The sequence below is a fragment of the Lates calcarifer genome, linkage group LG8, assembly GCF_001640805.2.
Source record: "Lates calcarifer isolate ASB-BC8 linkage group LG8, TLL_Latcal_v3, whole genome shotgun sequence".
NCBI lineage: Eukaryota > Metazoa > Chordata > Actinopteri > Centropomidae > Lates > Lates calcarifer.
Genome location: NC_066840.1, coordinates 24,276,755 through 24,304,491, shown reverse-complemented (window position 1 = coordinate 24,304,491; position 27,737 = coordinate 24,276,755). Strand labels below are relative to the sequence as shown.

Genomic DNA, 27,737 nt, shown 5'->3' with positions numbered 1-27,737 from the left:
TAGTCTGCAGACTGCTCAGCACTCAGCCGCAGAGCGAGGAGTGAATCATGTCAATTAGAAAGCAGAGGAAGCTGCGAGGAAACGGCCCGAAAAACAAGAAGGAGGGAGAGAGAGAGTGGGGAAAAAAAAAATAAAGCAGCTCAAACGCACACAACATCGAATACAATTAGAGCTACTCCGCCGCTAACAGGTGTTCCCTGCAATTTGCTTCCTCCACCCCATGTCGTGTTTGTGTCACATTTACGCTCGGATGCATAGCTAATAAAAGACAAGCAATCCTGATTGATATTTAATTTGTCGGAGAATGAGGATTCCTTGTTATCCTTGAGGAAAAAGGCAGCGGGGGTGTTGGTGGGTGGTGGTGGAGGCGGCGGAGGCGGAGGCGGGGGCCTGGCCTATAAATAATAAACAGCTCTGGAGCCCGCGCTAATGTTTGTTTTTGCTAAGGGGGGTTAGCGTAGCCGGGACGTCATGACAAGAGCTACAGAAAACATAAATACACTACCGGGACATAAATAATAACAGAATTAATTCACGGCACATTATTAGGAATCCGTTCTTTGTTTGGGAGGAGGGGGGATTTTTCTTTCTTTCCTTCCTTTCTCTTCTTTTTTTCTTTTGCATACTGAAATCAAATTAGCATAACAGGCTAATGCATGTATGTATGTTGGTGGTGTCGTCAGGCAGTCAACTCTGCTCAGACTCACAGATAATAATGACAGTAATTCTCGTTATGTGTGTGTGTGTGTGTGTTCAGCTGAGTTATATATATGTGTGTGTTTTTGTGTGTTTTTCAGGCATCAGGACAGAACAGGATCTTTACGTTCGGCTGATAGACTCCATGACCAAACAGGTGAGAGGATACAGACGCAAACCAGAAACACTTGGTGTACACGTTACCTGTGGTTTAAGGGGATTTATAAGAAGACGACGATAAAACAGTTGCTCCCAAAGCAGCAAAGCGTCCTCTTCACGGTCCAAAATGGCGTCCACTGAGCTCCTCCTCCATTTTGGGGAAGACGTAGTAACAGAACTAACAGAACTAGGAGGAGGAGGTTGTGGTGGATGGAGGACTGTCATCTCCAGAGTCCGTATCTGTGGTTCAGGTTCAGGGAAAGATGGTGGTTCAGGTTAAATGTAAATAAACAGGTTGTGTCTGAAGTTTTTCTGTATTAAACCAGACCAGGATCTTTTCCCGGAGCTGAGAGAGTCTAAACGTTCAGTATCAACTATGGATGTAACGATATCAAAACCAAATGAACAAGGCGTTTATTTTAATTTTAAAAACAGTCAGTTGGATAAATAAAGTTTGTTTTACACCTGTTTTCTAAACCAACATGTCTCCAATTATAAATGAGATAATAATAAATCACACGTCCTGATTCCAGCCTCCCTAAAACTCTCTCCTCACTCTATCAAACTTTAACGAACACCTCAAAAAAACTCCCTTTTACCTGAAGAATCTCCCTTCAAACATTCGTCCTAACCCTCCTCCTCCTCCTCCTCCTCCTCCTCAGTCTTACTCCCCTGAACTCCAGCAGCAGCCCCTGATTTGTTTTCCTTTCCAGCTGTGCAGCTTGGGGTCTTTTCAGCTGACTCCTCGGATCCCTCCCGTTCCTCCCACTTTTTCCGGTTTTCACTCACTCAGAAACCTCCCGTCCCGTGTGGGATTTGAACCTGTGAAATGGTTCCTCCGCCAAGAAAAACTCCCTGATATTTCCAGATTCCAGTCGATTTTTACTTCCAGCCTCCCCCCTCCTCCCTCCTCCCTCCTCCCCTCCGCCCGGTTCACTCGGCTCACGGCTCCCCCACGTTCCTCACACCTAGAGGTTTGTTTTAGAAATATTAATCTGGCAACAATCGTCCGAAATGTTTTTTATTTTTCCTTCATTCTGGATGTGAAGCCTTTAAACAGTTTTCATAAGGTTTATAACACAATTTAATCATCACCAGTGACAAAAAGAGGAAAAATAAAGGAGTGTTTTATTATACTTTTACTGAAAGTACATAAAGTGCAGAATCGGTTTGTCGTCCTCAACTTTCAGTAAAGTATATCTGACAGGAAAAAAGCTCTGTTTAACCCATTAATGACTAACGACTGGATTTAGTCAGTGAAGGAAAAGACCCACAGATTTTTTCCTGCTGGAGATGGAAACACAAAACTTGCTGCAGAAACTGTAAAGACATGTGGCTACGCATTTTAAAATCTAAATGTTTGATTTCACATATTTATCATGCTTCAATTAGGAGACTAATTAGATTTTCTTTTAATTAAAAATCACAGAAATAACTTTAGCATTTGTTCGACATGTTAAATATCAGATTTATATCAGATTATCAATACTGGAACAACAGGATTTCTGATAGGACATATTGATCATGTTTAATATTTATCTGCTCTGACTGTCTTCAGAGCAGATCAGGGAGGGTAAGATCAGTCTGAACACACCTCACACCACAGGAGAATCTGACAAGATCACCTTTACAACCATCAGATAATCAGGCCTTTGCTGACTTTGATCAGGAGGAGGGATTTAGACGATTGTCTAGTAGTGAGTATTTCACTTAACCTGTTGTTCAAGAGGTGTTTTTAAGGAAAATCAAAATCAACAATGTAAAAAATTCAGCGTGTTAGTGCCGAGCTCAGCGAGTGCTTTCAGTTTTTCTGAAAATATAAACATGGATGGTGCTGAACTCGAAGCTCTGTCGTCGTCGTGAAGTTTAAAACAAGTTTAAGGGACAAAATGAAACAGACCTGATCTGAATCAAAACACAGATCAGGTCCATTGATCTCCTGAGCGATTGAATCTGTTAATTGGACAAACTGAACGGTCGACCGATCAGGATGATCAATACATCTGATGGGATGTTTGTGAACTGTGTGTTTGTGTATGAAAAGGTCACAGACACACATCAATACAAGTCACACAATAAATAATCCTCACAGTCGTCCGGGGATCAGCAGATCCTTAAAAATAAAATGATTAAATCACATTGAAACGTGAAATCAAGACCAAGGACGTCTTCAATTTTTTTTTTTCCAGTAATGTGAAGATTTTCTTTCATGTTCTTACACGTTTGCTTGTTATTTTTTTGTTTTTATTTTTATTGTTTATTATGAAATATGTAAATAATGTCGACTTATATAAAACACATCACCCAGCTTTGACTGTAAAACTCATTCAGCCTCTTTGAGCGTTAAAGGAAATCTTCCAAACACCTGTTTAACCTTCCCAGCTCCTACTTATTCACCCCCCACCACCCTCACCTCCTTTAGTCATACCCCCCCCCCCCACCGGTTCAGCCCTGTTGGCATGTCACCGATCGATGTACCAAGCGGCTCCCCGACAAAGCGTCAGCCGTGGAAACCGATCAATAGGCCCTAATGTGGCGCAGCGACGGCACACTGGAGACAATAATCCTGACACCTCCTCCTCCGTGACACCCCCCCCACCCCCCCATAACAACGACGCTCCTCTCAACCTTCAACTCCTCTACATGACACCCCCGTTGGTCGACAGTCAGACCTGACAGACAGGTCGGCTGGAGGCCTCCGCGGATCGATACGACCCCTGTCGAGGGTCTGTTAGTGCCCCCCCAGTGTCCATGGGATTGTCAGAGCTGAATTAATGCAGATTGGTCTGTGAGGCGATTGGGGGGGGGGGTGCAGATTAACTTTTATGCAGTAAGTTACATCACACAGAGAGTCTGAAACTACACCTGGGAAATCCACAAAGACGGAGAAAAATACAGTTTGTGTATCGACAGATTTTTCATACAGACAAAAACCCAAACACCTTAAATCTTAAATTTAAAGACCAGGTGATAACAGGAAGTGAAAGTAGTCATCAAAGACACAAACACACATCATCCACGATACGATATTTGTGGCGATATTTTAAAAAATAATAACACCAGCGTCAGCCATCTTTGCTGTAGATTTGAAGAGGGAGTGAGTGGAGAGCAAAGGATGATGGTCTCTGTAGTTCCCATTTCCCTTCGCTCTACTCCACCGCGGCTGGAACTAAACTACAGTTTTACCCAGAAGCCCTGTTGTTTGTCACCGTCCAGGTCCACGACTGTTTGAAGACACTTTTGTTATCGCGATATCGTGAAACTGACGACGCCGTTACCTCTGCAGTGACGTCAGAATACAACACAAAGAAGCATAAATAAAACATATAAAGGGATAAAGACAAAATAAAATGAGTAAATCAAGTAAAGTCATGTCTGTGAACCATACTTTAAATTCAGTCAGGCCTCTTTTAATCTTATTTATCTGCAGTTTTAATGTATATCTTGCCTTGCTTTTGCTCCTTTAAACCCTGTCTGAAAGGTTAAGACTTGATTTTAAAGCTTATGTTTCGAATATAAACGTCCACGTTTCCTGAAATATCTTTTAAAAAATCTCCTCACATTAAAATGTCTTTACTTTCCAAGACAAAACAAAAACTGTCCTTAGTTTCATCTCTTTTCCTAAATATCCACTCTCCTGAAATATGTTGTAACGTTCCCAAAAAACTGTGGCTCATTTTCCACATATTTCCAAAGTCCTCACAAGTCACGGTGCAAAAGCTCGAGCCGGTCCTCACAGAGATAGACAAAAAACGGACACACAGCCTCGCAGCAGAACGTGGACATTAACCCACAAATAAGCATGAAAGTGGACGCACAATCACACACACGGGATTGTTGTATCAGGAATGATGATGTATAAATATCGACCACGGAATATACACACAGGAGAGTGTGTGTGTGTGTGTGTGTGTGTGTGTGTGTGTGTGTGTGTGTGTGTGTGTGTGTGTGTGTGTCTCCCTGATGCAATCCACATCCCTCCTGGTCAAACTGGAGCATTTTAATCCAGAGGAACAGAGCCAGGATCAGGATCAATAATGCAGAAGTGGTCGTTATCCTAAAAGTATTGTCCCCCAGGGGTGTGTGTGTGTGTCTGTGTGTGAGTGTGTGAGTGTGTATTTGTGTGAGAGGGAGAGAAAGTGTGTGTGTGTGCAGGGCGGAGGTCTGTTTTGACTATAAAGGTGGATGAGGTAGTGGTAGGTCATCGCAGGAAAAGAGGGAGGGAGGACACACACACACACACACACACACACACACACACACACACACACACGCACACACACACACACACACACGTTCTTACTGGAGTTCATTTACAACCACCAGGGTATTACTAAAACCACACACACACACACACACACACAGACAGACACACACCTCCCTCCTCTCAGCGGTCATCCGTCATCCGGACGCTGACATGACAGCTCGGTGGGGGTGAGGAGGAGGGAGGGATGGGGGGAGAAGAGGGAGAAGTGGGGGGGCTTCATCCTGGGGCGCCGCCCGCCATCTGGCAGGGAATTCTGGGAAGGCCGGAGGAGGCAGAGACCACCAAAAGGGGAGGTGGTGGTGGGGTGTCGGTGTTTGGAGCAGCCATGTTTTTTTTTTTTGTAAACTGAGCAGGAAGTGGTTGGAGGCCATGTTTGACCTGGGGGGGTGGGGGGGGGTGGACAAAATAACAGCAACACCTGTACACGTCAACTCATCAGCTGCGACTTTAGTTCATCAATCAACCTGATCTGAACTGGTTCCCAGTTACATGTGTCGTTAACTGTAGTTAACTGGTTAGCTGGATGTGTGAACTGGTTTAAATGTGCAGTAAACTGGATTATATGTGGAACAAACTGGTCAAGGTTTGCAGTGAACTGGTTTGTCTGAAGAATGATTTAGTTTATTCTGTATTTAACTTTAAATGTGCAGTAAAATCATTTACATGTGTAGTAAACCTGATACCGGAAACATATCAGTCTTATGTCAAAGGTGATTTGTGTTCATGAGAGTAAATCTGTGTCAACTTTCAGAACCTAAAACCTGCGAGAACATTTCGACTATTTAATGCAAACAAATGCAAACAACGGACATTTGAACCCTGAAGTTTGAGAATCAGCTGAGTGACGTTTGTCTGTTTCTGTCCCATCAGCCGATCCTGTACGAAGGTCAGGACAAGAACCCAGAGATGTGTCGCGTCCTCCTCACCCACGAGATCATGTGCAGGTAAAACACTGATAAAGATGGCGACTATTATTATCCTTCCTTTTTTCTTTTCCTCTGGATTCTATATATGAGAGGTGTTTCTTCTTTAAATTAAATTTTTTTTGACAAGAGAGGATTCGGCACAGAGGAGCACGAGGAACCGTGACAACACTTGTATGTCTTTCTGTGTGTGTGTGGGTGTGTGTGTGTGTGTGTGTGTGTGTGTGTGTGTGTATAAGAGAGAAAAAAGAGCAGCTGTTGGTTTGTCGTTCATCACACCAATCAACACGTTTGCTGCCCTGCTCTCTCCTGTCATCTGTGAGTTAATGGTTTTACTGGTTCAGGCTGAGGAGTGAGGAAGACGGAGAGGAAGGAGAGTGATGGAGGGAGGATAAAAATAGGACACACACACACACACACATATATATATATATACGTGTGTCTATACAACACACACACAAAGACACAGAGTCTCAGAGTGTTGTTGTATCTTTGAGCAGAAGATATTTTTTCCTGACGAGACAACGTGTTTTAGATTTTATGTCTTTCTTTCTGATATTTAAGCCTCGTTAGTTCAGGTTCAGATTTAAAACCGGGTCCGAATTTACAATAAACTGTTTAACATGTGGAGATAAAAACAGATTAAATGTGCAGGAAAGTGCCTCATCTGTCTCTGGTACTGTTTCGTAAACTGGTTGATCTGCAAACTGGTTTATGTTTAAAACAATTGTATTTGAAGTAGTTTACAAAAGAACTGTACATTGTGGTGCAGTGATGATGTGTTTCTGTAGTCCAGCCCTGGAGTTAGCATCAGCCTGTTTCTCTCCACAAAAAACCAAACAGATTTTTTTCATTAGTCCTTAATTTCTGATAGTGACACGGTTTGTTCAGCAAGAAAATCTTTGAAGCCTAAATCCAACCTCCAGAAGTAAGAAGCTAACGTTAGGCTATAAACCAACTACACCACGGTCACATGACGTCAACGTCTCCACCACTAAGCTTCCAACTGGTCATTTCATTTAGCTCTGAGCTCTTCTACAAAAGCCTTTCTTCTTAGAAAGTTAGTGAGAGTTTGAAAGAGCGTGAGTAGAAACACAACGAGGCTGTAAAGGTGGACTGGTGAGTAGATGGGTTTTCATGTTAACGTCCCCGACAACCTCTGTAGTCTCATTTAGACACTCGTTAGCAACCGCCTTTTTTAAGACACGTAAAAGCTTCAAACATCAGGAGTGGGGGATTTACTGACCCATTTTATGTTGGAGAATAAAACCTGAAAATGTCTTGAGCTTGTGTTAAAACCACAGACCTTATTTCAGACATTTAACCAGAAACACACTGACTCTGGGACGAGGGAACAGGAAGTGCTAACATGCTAACATGCTAACTTGTGATTGCACAGAATCAGCTCCGTCCTGTCGTCTGACCTCCCTCTTCTTCTCCCTCCTCCTCACCCAAACTTGAGTTATCTCCAAACTTCCCTCTGACTTTTATCGGGGCGTCGGGCTCATTTCCCCCCTGCGAGATTCCCTCTTTCGATATGAGCTTCATTTCCATAATGACGGCTGGCTGTCTGCGTCTCTGAGCTTCAGTCATTATGTGATTGAGTGCGATTATTAACCAGCTTTCCCCCCTGATGGATGCTGTGTTTCCATTCGCTAATGAGTGAGGGATCAGAGACCGACTCACTGTTTCCATCCCTCTCTCTCTCTCTCTCTCTCTCTGTGTCTCTCTATCATCGGGCTCCCAGGTGAGGTCGTTTTTTTTATGGGCGTCCCTGTTGGTTTGTCTACCTGGATCACACTCACCTTTGGGTGTAGCACCTGTTTCAACGTGTACAGGTGGAGGAACACCACGTTCTCCTCCCCTGGGTGTCGTAGAGGTTTAAAGAGTCCAGCTTTTATTTCTAGAATCAGAATAGTAAAAAGAAAAATGAGGTTTTTGGTCTGGATTTTTTGCAGCGTGTGTGTGTGTTTCAGCTGTGACCTCTCCGTCGTATCATCGCGGCACATTAACCATTCTTAAACGGGACTCTGCTGCTTTCCAAAAATCACCAGTTGCCAGCCAGCGAGCAGCCAGGTTGGCACGCCGGCGTTGCCAGTGGGCTCCCGGAGGCCGGCCAGCTCCAGGGGCCCCGCTCCTCTCGCCTCCCCTTCTCTCGCCTCGCCTCGCTGGCTGCCAGGCTCCGGGCGATGGCCTGCTGGAGGAAGGCGGCGGCGTTGCTGCCTAGTCTAGCCTGGCCTGGCCTGGCTTGGCTTGGCTTGGTCTGGCTTGGCTTGGCTTGGCTGCTGGGGGAGGCTGGAGCAAATCATCCAGGCCTTCGGGTAATTACAACACTTACCCTTTGAAAGCGAGCCCTGTCGCTGCCGGCCCCCGGTCCAGATCGGTGTTATCTGGACGCTGTGATCCTCGGGGAGCCTTTGAAGGGCTCTCTCAGTTTTTTTTGTGTGTGTGTATGTGTCTGTGTGTGTGATAGTCGAGCGCCGACGTGCCCGGACAAACCTTCTCTTTGTGCTTTAAGTAGATTCCACTTGTGGTGGCGTCTGAAGTGGCTGCTGAGCGGCGAGGAGGAGCAGCCAGCGGTAATGATGCTTGTGTGGCCCCGGCCGAGGCTCGCCGGCCAAACTGGCTCCTGTGGCTGAATTATTTTTGGGTCCTGAGTGTGTGTGATTGTGCGTTAGTGTGTGTTGTGGCTGCACGGCGACCTGAGGAGCCTCTCTCTCTCTCTCTGTGCAGCGGCGACGAGGGACGAACTCTCGCTGCCAAAATGAGTGACAGAGGCAACAACAACACACACTCACTGTTTGTTTTGTTTTTTGCCAGTTTTGAGCGACACACACACACACTCAGACACACACACTCTTGCAGCTTCACACTCCCCTCTCAGGTCTGTGTGTGTTGTTCCTCTCAGTCATTAGCCGGCCGTGGTGTTAGCCTGTTTGCGGCCCGGGGGGAAACGTCATTAAGGCGATATTGTGGACGCTCAGCCAAGGTTTGTTTTCGTCTTTGGAAAGGGGCCCCGGGTCCCTGGAGGGGCCCCGGCAGTGCTCCTGGGGTCCAGTTTGTTTATAACACTTCTTTGGCAGTTTGGAGGAGGTTGTCACCACAGCAGCACCAGTGGGTTTCCAATGCTAATTGGTCTCCTGGAACTTTCACTAATGGTTCCAAGTAGCTGGGGGAATAAATTATTGTGGCGCTTTTTCTACGGCAACAGTCGCACATACACATCCATACAGAGACGGAGAGGCAGCGGGGACACAAACACGGCGCTTAGTTTATGATTTTTCTGTACTTAGAGATCAAACGGCGTGATAAATGATTCATAAAGCGTCTCATTTGGCATTCGCAGCCTCGATTTTGACGCTTGTTTGTCAAATGGCAATTTGATTCAGGACAGCATGGGGCGAACGCAGGAGTGTAATTGGACGTCGCGGGTCATATGCGATATGATTAATTTTTAAGAATTACCGGAAGATATGTTAATGACCCTCGCAGCGATAAGAAAGAGGAAAAAAAGAGGTGGATTCATTGTGCGCAGCAGCTCGTCAGAAGATTATAGGCAGAAAATTAGATCTAATGTGGAGATAGTGTTGTTGTTATTAATGATGGATCACTTCACATCTACATTTCAGAAAGCTCCGGCGCTCGCTGACGTTTAATGTTATAAATTCATTTTGACGAATTTCCTCCATCTCTGTCTCGTTGGAGGCTGAAAGACGTGAACGTTCCTCTGAAGCTGAAAGTGTTTGACTCTGAATATGTGCGAGTAAACGTATAAAAGTAGATGTCAAAAATAAAACTTATCATATATCAGCTCAATTTGTCACTGAAGGATTTATAGGATATACTCTTGGCCAATATAATTTTTAAATTCATTAGGAAAATTAAAAAAAGACTTTCTGCTTCTTCCTCAAACTCACAGATTAGAAATGATGTTGTAAAAAAAATCATACTGAGACAAAGTTATTTCTGTTGGATGTGCAGAGTTTTAAAAAGTTCTTTTTACAAACTAATGATCAGTTTAAACTGAAATAAATATTAATTAATCATTTGTTTATTATTAGAAATGTGGTGCAGTAAAGATGTAGTGGAGGAAAAGTAAAGGAGGAGAACATCTAAAGTATGTGAGCGTGTGTTGATATTACCTGCAGTTATTTATTGATTTATTTACTCTGAATACTTCCTTTTCACTCTTATTTAAAGGATAACTCCAGTATTTCTTTGATCCTGAGCCTTATTGTCTCATGTTTCTAGTTTTAAATCCAAAGGAACAATCGTTCACATCAACAGTACGTCCACTAAAGTGTTTGTTTCTGCTGACAGACTCACATTGTTATTGTAAGAATAGGATTCCTACAGAGACAGAGCTTTTTATTAAAGAGTAAGACCCTTTTAGTTTAACAAGAAACATAGTTTTCTATCTCAACCAGACTCCATTGACAAAAACAGGAATTTAACCGAGCAGAACACAGGAGCTGCTCCTTCACCTTTACAGTTTCCGTTTGATTCACTCACTAAAATCTCTTGGTACTGAACAGCTGTTAAAGTCCAGAGTCCAGACCTCTCAGGTGGTCTGGGACAGGTCTGTCCCCGGAGTCCAGGCCACTCAGATGTTCAGTTTTCATGCTCCACATGTCTGAACCAGCTCGAGCTCTCTGTTCTTAAACATCAGGGCCGAGGACTCTTCTCTTTGCTGCTTCCTTTAATTAAATCAAGTTAAATTTAGGACAATTAATTCACATCTTTTACTGCAGCTGCACTGAAGTTGTTATTCTGTTAAGGATGATCTTCTATTTTATTTTCCGCCTTTAAACTCGCCTCGTGTTTCTTGTTTGAAAAGCTCTGTGAGCAGCCTCGTTGCTGAGAGGCGCTCTGATTGGTTGAGAGGTTATATCTGCAGCCTGAGAGGAAGAACTCAGGATTATAAAAATACTTAAATCTTCTCTGGAAACTCCTTCGTTTTATCTGAATTCAAGTTTTAAAAATAATTAGTTTAATCTGTGAATGTATTAATACGGACTGTTACTCTTATCTTTCAAGTAGAAGTCAGAGGAGCAGTGTTTGCCTCTGAGAGTACAGAGTAACTTAAAGTTACTGAAGTGTTAGTTACCTGGTCTGCCTCTGAGCCGCAGGATGTGATCGTCCTGTAAACGCCTCTCCTCCGTCTGTCTGATGGATATTAATGTGTTGAATTCAGCCTGCTGCTGTTCCAACATGCCACACTGACCCGCGCCACCAAAAGCCCCGTTTGGCTCCACCCGTCCCCCTGCAGAGCTGAAACAGAAACCCAACGCTCCCTCCTCCTCCCCTCCTCCCTCCGGATGCCTCCACAGACCGTGGATCAGCTCCTGGTTCGTCATCTGGTTCGGTGTAAAGTTGGATGACACGCTCTGCCCTCTGGCTACCTGGACGGCCGTTTTGGCGAGCGTGCCGTTCGGTTGGCTGGCTGGTTGTCAGGGGCGACGGCGCCGGGGGTTGTCGTGGGGTGGGGGGGATCCACAGCGGTGCCTCCTTCGCTGGGCGTCGGCCAAATGTTAGTGACCTTGGTTTGGACCTCACCCAGCTGGACACTGACTCTATGAGTGTGTGTGTGCGTGTGTGTGTGTGTGGAGCTGAAACAAAGCTGGTTTTCAAAATAAAAGTTGGCATCATAGAGATACTGAGTTTGGAAACACTTTATTTTCTTAATTCCTCATAATTTCTCGAACATTTGCTGGAAATTTTGGTGAAAACTGAGAGAAAATGAAAGAGTCATTTCTGTTTGATTCACAGAGTTTTGACATCTGCTCAATTTAAACTCAAATAAATATTAGTTAATCATTTGTTTATTAATAGAAATTCAACATTTCGCTGCAAGACTGTAACAATTAAACACTGTCTCTCTGTCACGTACAAAATGTTGTTTTTATTTTTCAGGAAACTGTTGAATATTACTCAAAGTTTACTCTCTCGTAAAGTTTTCAGAAAGTAGATTTAAGTTTAGATTTAAGAAGTTGAAGCAGTGTTTCAGATTTCACATGTGAAGAATTGCAGAGTTTGTCCTGCGGCGGTTTCAAATATTTTTACAGATCATCATTCACTTTGTTTCCATTTTATTTGGCTTTAACTTTGAATAATTTACTTTTCCTGCAACACATTTTCACTCCTGGACGCTTTTTTTGGTCAAATCAGATCTGTCAGAATAAATCAGAGGTTTGTTAGTTGTAGTTCTGACTTGAGTTCTGTTCAAATGTCGGATTCCAACATGACGTGAATTTGGCGTCATGTGACGACTCAGATAAAATGAACAGTGACACTGACTCTGTAAATGGAGTAACAGTTTTCTGACTCTGGATCTTTTCTCCTCTTCCAGTCGGTGTTGTGACAAGAAGAGCTGTGGGAATCGCAACGAGACGCCCTCCGACCCCGTCATCATCGACAGGTAGGAGCTCACCTGGTCTGGAACTGTCTGCCGCTGTGAACCTGTCTGCAACACAAACAAACAAACAAAAAACAAACAGAGTGAAGCTTGGTTCCAGGAATCTCATTTCACATCAGGTGGATGTTTTCAGGTTCATGTTGTCGCAGAGTGTCAGTGTTTGAGTATAAATGATGATGATTTTCTGGAGGTGAATCTTGTTGGTGAACGATGTCTGGTCACTGCCAGTGAACGCAGCACGGTTCAGACTGTAGTGCAGGACCAGGACCAGGATCAGGATCAGATTCTCTGGTGGTTTTGTGCAGCTTATCAGTCGTCAGCCACTTCCCTCCCACACACAAACCTGCCACAAATACAACACAATAATCTGAGCTCAAGGTCCCCTTACTGCATTTTTTCTGGGCGTTCATCAGCGTCTCAGTCACAGTCTTTGTGAGTTTTTTTTTTGGAGGTAGTTTTAGGATTTATTGTCCTCATTGACTCAAAAGCTGAGTATGAAAATTTACTCTTGATCTTGTAATTAATAGTTTGAGTCAAGGGCCACTTACTAGTCTCTTCTGGAGCTGTCAACCACATGATCTTCACGAGTACACAGAGAAATCTCCTCTACTTTTTCCAAAGTCGACGATAAACTCTGTGATCAACTTTCTTTATTTCTGTTTTGGCGAAACAATCTCATCAGGGTCCATTTAGCAGTTGTTCCTGAGCTTTTGATCGCATCACATGATCTTCATCAGCAGATGGAGACGTCCAGTTGTTATGGAAGTGTAGACGTTGAGATGTCCACGTTCTCTGAGGTCTTTAAGTTCAGATTGAAAATTCATTTTCGGTATATTATCATCAGTGGTGCATTCAAGGACACTGTTTATTTCAGCTGCTAAAAATGTTTGTCAGAAAATTAAACCCTTGAATTAAAAAAAGCTTTCATAGTAAACAGATAAAATGTCAGTAGATTTCTATTTAAACGTGGAAAACTTTGATCCAGTCGTCATCTTTTGTCCAAACACAGACGACATCTGATTCCTTTGTTTCTTCCTCCTTCTTCTTCTTCTTCTTCTTCTTGTGTTTTCTGGCGTCTCACTTCTTTCTCACGTCTCACTTCCGACTCGAGGCTCGAGTGTGTGAACTGTGTAATCAACACCACACAGAAAAAAACAATGTTTACATGCTGCAGCACGAGCACATGCTCCGATCAGACGCCTGCGTCCCCTAAACTCCCATAACGTCAGGTTTTTATCGGCTGGGCTTCGTGTGACTGGTTTGTTCTGGACTGGGCTTTTTGTGGGCTTTTGTTGCCCTCTGTTTTGCCTCTCAGGCAACATACAGACGCCTGCAGACGTCACTCTGGGCTGAAAGGAATTATTGAAGCTATTTATGCTAAAAACACTGGAATCAATGCAACATTTTCCAAAAACAACATTATCCGTCATATTATCAGGCTCCTGTCAATAAATGAAAATGTGTGTTTTTTAAATAGAAGTCTGGATATCAGGCTGTGATTTCTTCATTTAATTGGATTTAGATTCATATTTCTTCCTTTTAAACTACATCACAATGAATCCATTGAACTGTAAACACATTTATCTGTGTGGCAAAATAAGCAGCTTATATTCTCTGTCAGTAAATGTATGATATAAACAGGGGGTATTATGAGTTTACACCTTGAATCCTGTGTTTTTAGCCTGTATTTGTTCACATGTAGTGAAATTGTCTCCATTAAACGTAGCTGAATTAGCCGTTAGCACTTCCTGTTTGCGGTGGGCTCATGTATGTTCAGACAACTATCACCGGATCCCTGTGATACTGAAGGAAACTTAAAATCGTGAGTTTTTTTAGTGGAGTTTTGAATGGAGTTCTTTCTTCTCTGCGCAGACGTTGATTCCTTCATTTATTTTTCATCCAATGTCACAAAAAGAAAAAAACCCTCATCCCTCAAACATCAGCATCACAATCTCTTATTAACGTTCGTCCTCGCCGTCTAATCCCTCCGCCCCGCCGCGTCCTTGGGAGTCGGCGGCTGTCCGTCACAGCGCCCGGCTGTGATTGGTCGGGGTCGCAGTGGTGGGAGCCAATGACCTCAGAGGAGGTCAGAGGGGAGGACGGACGGAGGGGCCGGGGGGGTCGGTACCAAGTCCATGTTGGCTCGTTAGAGAGGCCTTGGACTGCGGCCAGGACACACACACACACACACACACACACACACATAAGAGAAAATGTGTTCATACATGTCAGAATGGGAACATATCAGTGTGTCTGTACACATATAACACACACACACACACACACACACACAGAGTCACAAATACAATCTTGCGTCCTCTCACCTTCCGTTGTGTGTGTGTTTGATGGGTGTTTTCAGAGGTTTTGTCACCTCTCCGTGTGTCCTGTCACACATGAGATGGACTCCATACATCCAGCCTGCAGTGCGACACACTGCTGTGTGTTGTGTGTTGTGTGTTGTGTGTTGTGTGTTCGCGCTGACGTCGTTGTGTAAGAACAAAAACCTCAAACGATTCTACTTCCTGGTCGTTTCTCTGCAGCTCGACGGCTTTAATTAGGACACGACAGGACACTGATACTAGTCCACTAACCCAGGGAATACACACACACACACACACACACAGTTATTGTCAGCATATTAATGGACACACACACACACAGTAACACGGACACACACATATATGTGCAGACACACACACTGTCAGTCGTCTGCTGCTGATTTACTGCAGCTCTGGTTGTTTCTCTGCGTTTTAGCGCCTGTTAAGAAATGCAGGATTTATTACTGTGACCCCCTCTAATACACACTTACACACACACACACACACACACACACACACACACTTCACATAGAGGTGGGGGAAGGCAGGGTGTGTGTGTGGTGTGTTTAGTGACCCATCATGCAAATGATGTAGCTCAGCAGCTACAGTAAAGCAGTTTAATGTTGTAAATTCACGTCTCGCTGAAGTAAATCAAACTGACACACACACACACACACACACACACACACACACACACACAGTTATTCCTTTGTGATTTTTATGTTTCTCTCTCTCTTTCTCTTTCTCCTCCTCTTTTTATTTCCCTTCACGCCTCCCTCGTCGTGATCATTCGAGCCTTTTCTCCGCCTGTCATCCCCCGGTGACCTTTGACCTCCTGACTGGTCGGGTGCGCTGTCGGCAGTCATGACATTTTAAAGGTTAAACAGAGGCAGCGTTAGTGGAGGTTTTTCTGTCCAGAGCTTTCAGCTGAATCTCACAGCCTTCCTCAGTGGACAGGAGTGTGTGTAGTTGTCGTGTAGATTGTGCTTTTATTAGCAGCAGAGCAGGATTTTATCAAACTGAATGGTGGGCTAAAGTTGTGCTGCTGCTGCTAACGTTAGCTTAGCTTGTTTTTAGATTCAGATTCCTTCAGTGTTCAGTTGCTCAGGAGGTTTTTACCTGCAGCCGAATCATCCACACAGATCTCCTCCTCTTTAAAACAAACAGACCTGATCATTAAAACTTAAAAAAAGAAATGAATGAAGCAGTTTCACGTTACAAATCGATGTTTCTCTGATGCTCTTATACGACAAAAATCCTTCATCCAGATAAAGATGATAGTTATAAGGTTATAAAAAGTGACAGTGACGTCAAACAGCGAGAAAGGAGTCGTCTGGAAATGTTTAAACTGTTCACAGTGCAGAAATTCAACATGAAAAAACAAAAACAAATATATTTATGTACCATACTTTCTGCTGTGAGAGCAAAAGTTTCTTGCAAGAGCATCACTTTTAGAAGAGCGTGTGTGCACCTGCAGATCAATGAGCAGCATTGATTTATTGGTCGATATCAGTTTTCCAGGATTTTTGTATCCACACGATGAAGAACCTGAACTCGTTAGGTTTTAAATTAACTGGATTAAAGGCCTGTGTAGTGTGTGTATGTTACATGATGCCTCACACCAGGTGAAGCTGTCAGTGAGCACTTTAAGGACCTCTCCTCAACGTAGGAGAATAAAACGGCAGAGGATGTTTTCTGATATTTTTACTCAACCTGAAACTGAAGCTTGAAGGGTCAGGCCTGTGTGTGTGTGTGTGTGTGTGTGTGTGTGTGTGTGAATATAAATGCGTGGCGATGCTCCTCTCAGAGGTCGCTTTGTTTCCTCCGTTTGCCGGTTAATGGTTGAAATCCTGCCGAGGCAGCAGAACGCGGCGCTGACGGATCGCCGTAACACTGCCGTTATTACACGCTAATATTGCAATTAGATGGGCGGCCAAGTTGCCCGAGTGGGGCAATAAATTGCCGCAGAGTGTCAGAGCGTACGAGGAGGCCGAGCTCTAATTACCCAGAACACACCTCCCCCTTCCTCCCCCCGCTACTCCTCCGCTGTCTGACCATCACCCTCCTGCTTTAATGGTCGGGCCTTACATGGAGGTCGCGACCCCTCCACCCTCCCAACACACACACATATCACCACTTGTTCCTCTAACACCATTTGCAGCTTTGATGTCATCTGTAGAGAGGTGAGTTTGGAGTGATGGAGGACGACCTTTGACCTCCTGTAGCCTGAAGACATGAGGAGAGAAGACGTGAGGAAAACACTCCTCTCCTCTCTAAAGGAAAATTGAAGCTGAAAAAGGTTAAAAAACAAACGCGTTTTATTCTTTTTCAAGCGCTGACTGTTTTGAGAATTAATCATCATTTGCACGGAGAAACTCCTGCACAGCGTCTTTGTCTCACAGTTAAGATGCTTTATCGTCTCGCGGGAGCTGAAATGCCAGCGAGCGTCAGCAGAGAGAGAGAGAGTGAGAGAGAGAGGTCTGATTTACAGAGACGATTCAGGACGAAACAACACAGGAGTTTAGATAAAAGACGCCTTAGAGAGAGAGGTTTCTATTGTTCTTTTATTGGTTTGTTCTCCTTCACGTCCAACTTTTACTCTTTTACTTTCATCCAGGTAAAAGTCTTTAATTCTGCCTGTGGCTGTTCTTTAATTCAAGGTTTCTGATTTATGCTGCGTTCAGGGGCAGAGGGGAAAAAGAAACTCTGAAAGACAAAATACTGAGCTGTAGACCAGCACTCTGATCTGTGTATTCTACATTTAATTCTCTGACTGATCAACTGTAGGACATAAACTGTTTTTTCTGAGCTTTCTCGCCACAAGTGAAGGCATCACAATCACAGACCGTCAGAGGCTCTGGGTCAAAGGATCCCAGTCGTCCCAACGACGTCTTATATTATGTTAAACTGTCAGAATATTTGTTTCTTTGATTAAAAAATGTCAAAAGCTACAAGAAGACTACGACTCCCAAGGTGCAGTTCACCTAAGTAACATTCAATCACATCCAAGAATGTGTGAAATGTTCCTTTAAGCTGAGCCTGTCAGTTCTTCTTCTGTCTCAAAATGGCAGACGTGAAGCTTTAAGTCAAGTACGATCTGTGTGTGTGTGTTGGACCCCATGGAGGGTTAACTCCACAGGGGGGTGGGTGTTGGTGGTGGTGGGGGGTTATCTGCCCCTGTGGACCCTTCCCAGCAATCGTAGCGTATTGATCTGGCGAGCGAGGCCCATCGGAGCCGGCCAGATTAAGAGTATAGATTTACAATAAAAGCAGGACATTACTGGGCAGGCGAGGCTAAAATTGAAAGGGGAGAGAGAGGAGAGAGAGGGAGGGAGGAGGGGGTGAGGAGGAGAGGAAGAGTTGGTCAGAGTGGAGGGAGGGAGGGAGGCCTGGAGGTTGCCGCAGGGCTTTGTGGGTAATTTGAGGGTGACGGCGGATACACGCAGGTCAACTGCTGCGCCGTGATTTCAGGTTTATGTCGGTTATTGACGGAGTGACGGCGCGTTAATGGAGAGGAGCCTGAAGGGGCAATGCATTGTGGGTAAATCAGAGCCAGGTTGGACTGATTGGCGTTTTATTTTGAAGGCAGGAAGTTGCTAATAGGTCCAATTTTTTACACCAGAAATCAATATCTCCAGCCAGCGCTGACTCGGTTTTAGGCGAAAAGAAGTAGCGGCGTTCTCGGTGCAGATGTGTGGCGGTGGCTGGAGGTCAGAGGTCAGAGGTCAAAGTGGAGGTGGAGTGATCGGATGGATGCGCTGACGTCACACAGCTGGTGTGAATTCAGTCCCTAACTCTGTGCGAGTGTTTGTGGTTGAGCTGTAAAATATAGATGTTGGTCGGACGCTGCAGCAGGTGGCCTGATGTTCAGACTGAATTATTCACCACAACTCGACACACACACACACACACACACACACACAACACACACACACAACACACACACTGTTTATCTTCCATCTGATGTTTTTTTACTCATTTTATTTCTCTTTATTTTTGACTCTTTTCAGGTCGTAAACAGTCTGTCAGTCCTGATTAAACCCTCACATCTTTCTGTCTCTTTATGAACATTCAAGAGGAAGTTTCACTTTATTATAATCGTCTGTTTTTCTATTTTTGTTTTTACTGATAAATATCCTTTCTTACATGTTAATAGAGCAGTTTAACAGAAACAGAGAGAGAGCAGGAGGTCAGAGGTGAAGCATCAGTCCTGTTTTTGGAGTCGTGTTTACTTTATGTGACCGAGAGGAGTAATAAGAATAGCACAGAGGGGATGACTAACAGTGTGTGTGTGTGTGTGTTTGTGTTTGTGTGTGTGTGTGTGTGTGTGTGTGTGTGTGTAATCAGATCTCGTGACCGACCTTTGCCTCTGTTTTCCAGAAAAAAAACGACAGCATCAGTCGTTTGTTTACGTTCAGCAGCAGCAGAAAAACTGAGATTCAGTTTCTGTCTGAGGCTCAGAGGAGGGAGGAAGTTTCTCAGAGGGTGGGGGGGGGGTGGTAACCTGTCCCCCTGTCCCCCCGTCCTACCTCCACCTGTCTGGGTGTCTCCATTAGACCCTGGTGTAGCTGGGGGCCTGCGGGGGCCCTCGGGGCTCGGTCAGGTTTGATGTGATCCAGGGAGAAATGTTCAGTGGCCCGGGGTGTCTCCCACAGCCATTTACCAGGGGGAGAGAGAGGGAGGGAGGGAGAGAGAGGGAGAGAGAGGGGGAGAGTTTATATAAGACAGGGAGGAAGATGGAGGTCAGCTCTCCTGGTGGACTGAGGATCTGATGAGTCCAGATTTGCTGGGTTTAGACACAAAATCACGACTAGAAGTAAAAACAAAACTAATCCTACCACTACTACTCCTGTGTGTAACAGTACTGTCTGTGTACTGCAGGATTCAAAAACACAATACTTTTACACTACTTGGTCCTGGTCTCAGGCCTGAGTTCTTGGTTCTTGGAGTTATATTTATTTGTTTTATTCATGTGTTATTTTTCCATTATCGTCTACTCGTCTCCATCTTGTTGGTGTTTCAGCCTCGAACGTGGTCCAGTCTCATGGGTTGGAGCGGACTCTCGAAGCAGCTCCGACTCAAATGGTCGTTGATATTTTTGGGACAAAATCCAAACACAGCCCCCGACTCTCTGCAGCTCTGTCACACGTTACACTTTGTGTTTTACTTCTAATTTAAAGCAGCGATAATCAGCAGACAACAAACAGATTTCCATTGGTGGAGGAGTAACTACGGATAATCAGAGGATTTTTCAGATCATAACATGATCGACTCACGTCTGTATCCACAATAAACTGATTTGTCCAACATGCACAAGAGTTAAATTATCGATAAACGAGAAAATAAACTTTATTTATTCAGCGACTCCACTTTGTAAATTTAATTTAACGGCTGCAGCTAAAACAGAAAGATCTCACTCTGGTGAAGGCCCTGAAGGCATCACCACAACGTGGACTCTCGTCAGAGTCCAGGTTTTGGCCCAAAGACGAGCCGAGCCGAGCCGAACTCGTCCCGTCCCTCTATTGAGTCCCCCCCCCCCCCCGCCCCCCCGCTCTGTCACCCTCTGGTTCCCACTTCCTGTTGACTCCTAATTGGATTGAGGAGTTAAGGCCAAATGTGATTACATCACCACCTGCAGCTTCGTTAGCCGCCTCAGTGTCAACATCCAGCGGTGCTCAGCTGGAAACACCCCCCAGCATCCCCACCCCCCGCCCCCATCCCTCCCCCTCTGCTCCCCCCCACCCCCGACACCAGGGGATCATGGGAACTTTGGGAGTCCACCCCCCACCACCACCCCACACCTCTGCCTCTCCTCTTCTCCCCTTCCTTCCCCTTCACCAAATCCCCCTCCCAGCATGCACCTCACCCCCTCAAGGCAAATCACCTTGTTAATTTCACACACACACACACACACAGCTGTGAATATGTATAAACTCACAGCTTCTGCATTTTCAGACACACACACACACACACATGCAGGTAAACACAATCCTCATTGAGATGTCACTAATACCCCCCCTACCCCCCCACACCCACCCTCCCCTCACCCCCTGAGCCCTCCCCCAGCTCCCCCCCCCGACCCCCCCTCGGTGTTCAGTGTGAGAGAAAAGTTATCGATCTCTGTTCACTGATCCTCTTGTTGACATCCAACATCAGCACCAACTGCTGCTGCTTTCACAGAGGGAGGGGGGCGAGATGGGGGGGTGTGACCTGCTGGTGTAAATACCAACCCATCACCCCCCCCTCCACCCCCCCACATCTCTGTAGTCCCGCTGTAAAATCTTGCAGGATTTTAAAGATGCTGCAGGAAACTCTCGACCAATCAGTGACGTTCAACGCTGCAACCCCCACCCTGAAAGTTCCTGAGAGTCTGCCCCCCCCATCCCCCACAACTGAGCGGGGACTTTTTTTTAAGGGGGGGGGGGGTTAAACTTGATTCAGACCTCGGTTCCTCTTCTGGAAACGCAGGTGAAAGGTTCCTGTTCACCGGGGAAAGTTCCAGCAACTGCACAACTTCCTTTATTGTGGGGGTGGAGTGGGCGGAGTGGGGGGGTCCAGACCTGGCAGTTAGTGGAGTTAAAGAAGAGGGGGTGGGGGTGTGTGTGAGGTGTTGGTCAGAGCTGTTAGTATTCAAAACATCAACACTCTTCTGATTAGAAACAGCTACTCTCTCTCTCCGTCGTCCTGCCACTCATTCTCAAGCTCGCTCGCCCCCTTCCTCCTGTTAATCACTCGAGTGTTTTCCCAATTAAGAATGCACTGATAACCTTCCATCACACACACACACACACACACACACAGCAGTGGTTTAATCAGGAATATGAGTGCGGTGTGGCTAATTAAGGACGACCATCCGTGGGCTCCTGCCTCACCAGCAGATGTGGGGGAGGGGAGTGTGTGTGTGTGTGTGTAGGTAGCGATGTTAGCATGTTAGCAGACCTTTATTTGGCTCCTCTGCTGGTTCCTGTCAGAGGACGGGATGATCACTGATGATCTCTCAGTCGTGGCTTCGTCACATTTTTCTCCTCCATGTTGGATTTTACTTCATTTCTGTGTCTTTAATTCATTTTAAATTCATTTTAAAGTATTTTTTTCTGGAGTTCGTACCTCTGTCTGGCGTCTCAGCCCAGAATCAAACAGCAGAATTTACATTTTCACAGTATTTGGTCTGTGTTTGAACCAATACGCCACCAGGACGCTCCTGTTTCTGTAGTTATTCTGTCCACTGGGTCCTGGAAGATTTCAACCTTTTTTTTTTTTTTTTTTTTTTCAAATTCGATGTGTTACCCTGCGCCAAACCTCAAGAGTATCATCCAAGAATATCTGGAGATATTTCAGAGAGATATTTAATTACTATGCGTCTGCAGAGTATCAGAGGTTTTGTTGTTTTGCTTTGTGTGCAGACCCAACACTGAGGCAGCATTTCCCTTCAGCAGCCTGCACCGCTGACTCTGATTGGCCGAGACACCTGTCAATCAACCAATCAATAATTACATATATATTTATATATAATTTATCATAACTAGTACTTTTACTTTTGGATTTTGGATATATTTTGATGCTAATACCTGTGTATTTTTACTCCAGTAAACTTTTTTTAATATTTAAAATTTAAGTAGACTTTTTACTATCTTTTTAGATTGAGCAATTAATCAGAAAAAATAATATATAGGTCAGTCGATAAGCAAATAATTGTTACTTAAAGCCCTAATGTGCAGAAATATGTGTGTAATATACATGAAAATTATTAAGAAAATGTAGCTGCAGGCAGAAATAAACAGGCTGAGACAGATCTTTACAGGTTCTTTTTAAAGAAGCAAATATTATATAGTGACTAATTAATGCGTTTTTATTTTTATTTCATTATAAATAAAAACTTAGTTTCATATTCAGTTTGTGTTTCAGCACATTTAACCTCAGAAAAACATAAAAACACACGACCTGAGGCAGAAACAGAAACAGAGCAGCTCACTGAGAGACGGAGCAGCAGAGTTTTATTTTCTTTTTTCTGTAGATAAATAAATAAATAAATAAACAAAGCTGCTGCTGTGTGTGTGTGTGTGTGTGTGTGTGTGTGTGTGTGAGAGAGAGAGAGGAGTGAAATGTGAGGCGGGCGAGTCCAGACAGGACGACAGCAGGAAGAGAGATGGAGAAGATGGGTGAGGGGGTGAGGGAAGGGGGGTGTGTGGATGGACAGGTGGGGAGGAGGAAGAGGAGGAGAGGGGGTGATGGAGGGGTGAGAATGAGACAGTTGTGGGGGGGAGACAGAGAGAGAGAAGAGAGGAGGACAGATTAAGAGGGTATTGATTTCTATATAAAGATGGAAGGATGTGATATGGGGGAGGAAGAGGGGGGAGGAGAGGGGAGGGGGGGTCACAGCCGCTGGGGAGGAGAGACGACGGTTTGGGTTACATAACGACCAGAACACCCGTCTGTTTCTCTGTAGTAGTTTGATGAAAGGGAAACTTACTAGATCCATCCGCTGAGGAAGACCACAGGCTGTGGTTGAAAGCTCCAGAGTTTTATAAACTTTTTAACTCGACCAATGAAAATACGGTTTCCTGGTCCAGCTCCTCAGTCTCGTGCTGTTTGGTAAAATGACACTGAATAGTTGTTCACTTTCCCCGTGACGAAAAACAAGGTTTGACGCCAGCAGGTGTTAGCATTAGCCAGCTAGCTTTGGTAATGTTAAAAGTGGGTAGCCCTGATATAAGCTATGGGTTTTATAGAGTGTTTCTTGCTATGAGTCCACATCTTCCTGTTTTGGTCGTCAGCCCTTTTATGCGCCCAAAAATAGCAAAAAATAGTTAGCTAAGGTCGTCTGTTTTCAACTTAGCTGGGTGAAGATAACTAGCTAAAACCGGCTTTATTCGCCTCAGCTGGGCAGCACAGAAAAGGTGATGAGAAAGAGAGGACGAAATTGGTTGCTAACCTTGCTAATGTTAGCACCTGTTACATAAGCTATTCATGTTTGGTCAGTCCTTTTGGTAAATAAAGTTGACCTTAGCTAGCTATCTTCACTAGCTAAGGAAGTAGATGGTTGTAGCTAGCTATTTTCACTATTTTGGGCAGAAAAGAACTGACAATTGATACACAAAGATGTGCAGAAGTACAAACTTTAGTTGCTGCGATGATGCCCTCATTCAGTGACCTTTTGACCTCATACTTAGTGCTGCATGCTCCCCTCAAACAATTCAACCTTTAACTTCAGAACATTTTTCTGTGGAGAGTCAAACTTCAGCCTCAGTGGCGTTTGTTCGTGATTCCTCAAAGCCTGTGAATGCAGATGAATCCAAAACGCTCTCTCACTTTTTCTCGCCGCTGTACCTGACCCAGCATAATGACATCACACACAGTGGTAGATAAAACACACACACACACACTCTCAGCAGCAGCTCTGAAGCATGACAGAGTGTGTTTCTACCTGCCGTACGGAGCCGTGTAATCCCTTCGCACCGCAGCGGGCGTCCATCAGCTTCACCTCGCCGCCGAGGCTAAACACAGCCAGGATCAGCTGAGTGTGTAGGCCTGTGTGTGTGTGTGTGTGTGTGTGTATGTGTGTGTTATGGGCGTGAACGCAGCACACCGGGGGAGGAAGGGGAGGAAGGGGAGGAGGAGGCAGCGTCATCCATATTTGATGGTGCTCCAACATTGAAGCTTGAAGGAGACACATGATAAACATACAACACATGAAGCTACAAACACAGAAACACACGCTCAGTGAGAGTTTACTGATGTTTCTACTGTTTCTACTGACTCCGATCAGTTCAGTTTAGATTCAACAAACAGCAGTAATGGTGTCACACAAGAGTGTGTGAGATCAGTCGTCTTCTTCTGTTGTAAAGTTTCAGGAAATGTTTCTCCATCGTTTGTGAAGTTAACTTGTAAAATAATTATCAGCTTAATTCAAAGTGTTTGATTGTTAATGAAGGAGAACGGAGGGTTTTCTGTAACTGCATTAAAACATTTTCAGCCGTCATAGTTCATCACTAGAACTCTAATCTTAAACCAGATGAAGGATTTTTGTCGTCGGACGTCTGGATCTTAACTAATCAGAGAAACAAGCTGAACAAACAGCCGCTCTCTACGTCCTGTGTCTGCTGGAAAAAATGTGAAACTGTTTTATTCAGTGTTTTTACTGATTTTAATCACTTGGTCTGTTTGTTTTGGAGAGGAGGCGACCTCTGTGGAACAGGAAGGAATCCTAACCTAAAAACAAGCTAGGCTAACGTTAGCAGCAGCTAACAGCTCGCAGCCCCTTACTGACATCCTGTGTCCGCCGAAGTGCACCAGAAAAACACTGATTTTTAAAGTAAAACCACTTTATTCAGTGTTTTCTCCAGGTTTAATGATCATGTCTGTTTGTTTTTTAAAGGAGGAGACCTCTGAGGAGAATTCAGCTCCTCAAAAAAACCTCCTGAACGATGAACACGAGTTGTATACGTTTTTTAACAATGACTAGTGTCAGCTGGACGTTGTATGAACTTGTGGTTTAGATATTGAAACTGCAGTCAAGTGTCATCATTATGTTAGAGTTGGTTCTGATACCTGGTTCCACTCTGGATCTGGTTCCTAGTTGGCAGAACACCCTGATTCGTTAGCAGAGAACAGGTGATGTTTACCTGTTCTCTGCTCCAGGTAGATCAAACTTAGTGTGAAACAGGAAACATAAACATCACACTGACGTGTCAGATTTCCTGCTCAACAACAGGAACTGACACTCGGCATCAGGAGGCTTTAGGAGGAACAAAATTCAGTGTTTACATAGGTGAATAAATTCACATTTACACATCACACAGGTACACACACACACACACACACACACATTCACCTTCTCTCTTCATTTCTTCCTGCACTACAAAATGTTGCCAAACAAGCAGCTCCACATTTTTTTTTCTGTGAAAGCGTGAAAACAATCGGGCAGCTGAGCTGAGCTGCATCCTGCTGCTACACACACACACACACACACACACACACACACACACACACACACATACACACACACTGCAGCTCACTCACCCACAACACAAATCAATACCAATTTATAATTCAGGATTGCTGGAGTTTGGGTTTTAGGGCAGCCTGGCTTCCAGCCTTCATAAATATTACAGTGTTATTGACTTGATCTCAATGAATTGGAGATTTTCTTCTTCTGCGTTTTTTTTTTTTCTTCCTTCATTGCACCCCCCCAACACCCCCACCCCTCCCTTTCCTCCCCCCTTTTCCTCCCTCCTTTTCTTTTGGATGCTTCTGAGGAATAAAGTCTTCTTTATTCATTCTCTTTGAGTCGGAGATAAGACGACTAACGGGAGATAACGTGGTGGCTAATAGCTGACGGACGAGCTCAGACCCCCCCGACTGACACACACCCCACACACACACACACACACACACACACACACACACACACTCTCATTGCAGCCTCGTCCATTCATCCATCAGATGGGGCTGAGAGGATTTGTCGACCTCACGTCTGAACAAAGATGTCGTTGTGTCGGACACTGATCACCACGATCTGTGTGTGCGTGTGTGTGTGTTTCAATTCAGGTCAGTTTAGTCCCATCTGATCGATCGATTGATTTTAAGATGGAAATCAGGAAGCATTCACAGAACGTTAACGCTGGAAAATTTGTGGAAAGTACACACAAGCAAGTACACACACATGCACAAAAACACACACACACGCACAAAAAAACACACACACACGCACAAAAAACACACACACATGCACAAAACACACACACATGCACAAAAACACACATGCACAAAAACACACACACATGCACAAAAATACACACACATGCACAAAACACACACACATGCACAAAACACACACATGTGCACACAAACACAAACACAACAATAACGATATGTTTGTTTTGTTTTCCAACATAATTTGAGGACAGGATTTACCCAGAATCCTCTCTTCCTCCCTCCTCCACCTCCTTATCCTCTTCCTCCCCCTCCTCACCCCCTCCCTCCCCCCTCTCCATACAGTAAAGGATGGAGATATTGATTTTCCTCCTGACCACCACCACAGTTTTCTTATTTTTCTCTCAGCTGATCCGCTGCTGACAGACACTAATGACAGTGTGTGTGTGTGTGTGTGTGTGTGTGTGTGTTGTGTGTGTGTGTGTGTGTGTTTGCAGAGCTGCGTAAAGCATCCTAAGAAATATTTTCCTCATTAAAATGTACCAAATCAATAGGGAACTTTCAAAATAAAAGCACAGCAGAGGGTGAGAATTGTTTTGAAAAGCAGCAGCAGATTTAAAACAAACAAACAAAAAAATTAACACATGACTCATAAAACACCAAAATATCCAGATACATAACTGATTGATCGGATGACCTTTATTGATCCCTGAGGGGGAAGCTGCAGAGGTGGAAATAAAAGAGTCAAAGTGAGGTTAATGTTAGTGGATTTATTGAGATAAACAGTTTTTATGAAGAAGCTGCAGCTGTTTAAAAATCATTCAGACAAATATCAAGAATAATCCAAACAAAAGAGGTAAAAGTACACACACAGAATACTGATAAAATATTGATAAAACTTGTTTCCTATAATACTTATTTCTGTTGGATCATTTTTCTGTTTTAGTTTTAATTCTTTCATTTAAGTAGATTTTTCCTTACTTTATAATAATTCTCCCAATTATTTCTCTCGTCGTCTCTTCAGTCGCTTCAAATGTGGACGAATTTGACTTTTTTTATTTTTCTGTGAAACCGTTTCAAACTTCAGGAGCTTCGGATGTAAAGACTCGGCAGAAAAAACCTGAAGGTGTTTAATTACAGCTCGATAAACTGAAATAAATAAATAAATTACAGCAGAATAATAATCGACAAACAACGTGAGCTGCTGTTTAAAGTAGTGTCAGTCAAACTCCTTAAATCTGATGCTCAGGTCGTCGTAGCAACGTTTAGCGAGGAGTGAGGAAGTTAAATTAGCTTTAAACGAGCAG

General features: G+C 44.2%; 1 protein-coding gene across 4 annotated transcripts in view; it reads left to right on the top strand.

The window, feature by feature from the left end:
- The window catches only part of LOC108873742 (transcription factor COE3), a 165,743-nt gene that overhangs the window by 39,530 nt on the left and 98,476 nt on the right, over positions 1-27,737 (top strand). Inside the window, exons 2-4 of one of the 4 annotated variants that reach the window (XM_051072576.1) lie at positions 798-853; positions 5,993-6,066; positions 12,395-12,463. The exons of the other annotated variants lie outside the window; for them this stretch is intronic. Coding sequence (XP_050928533.1) covers positions 842-853; positions 5,993-6,066; positions 12,395-12,463 — 155 coding nt within the window. The 5' untranslated portion in view covers positions 798-841. The remainder of the gene's footprint in view (positions 1-797; positions 854-5,992; positions 6,067-12,394; positions 12,464-27,737) is intronic. 4 annotated transcript variants of the gene reach the window in all.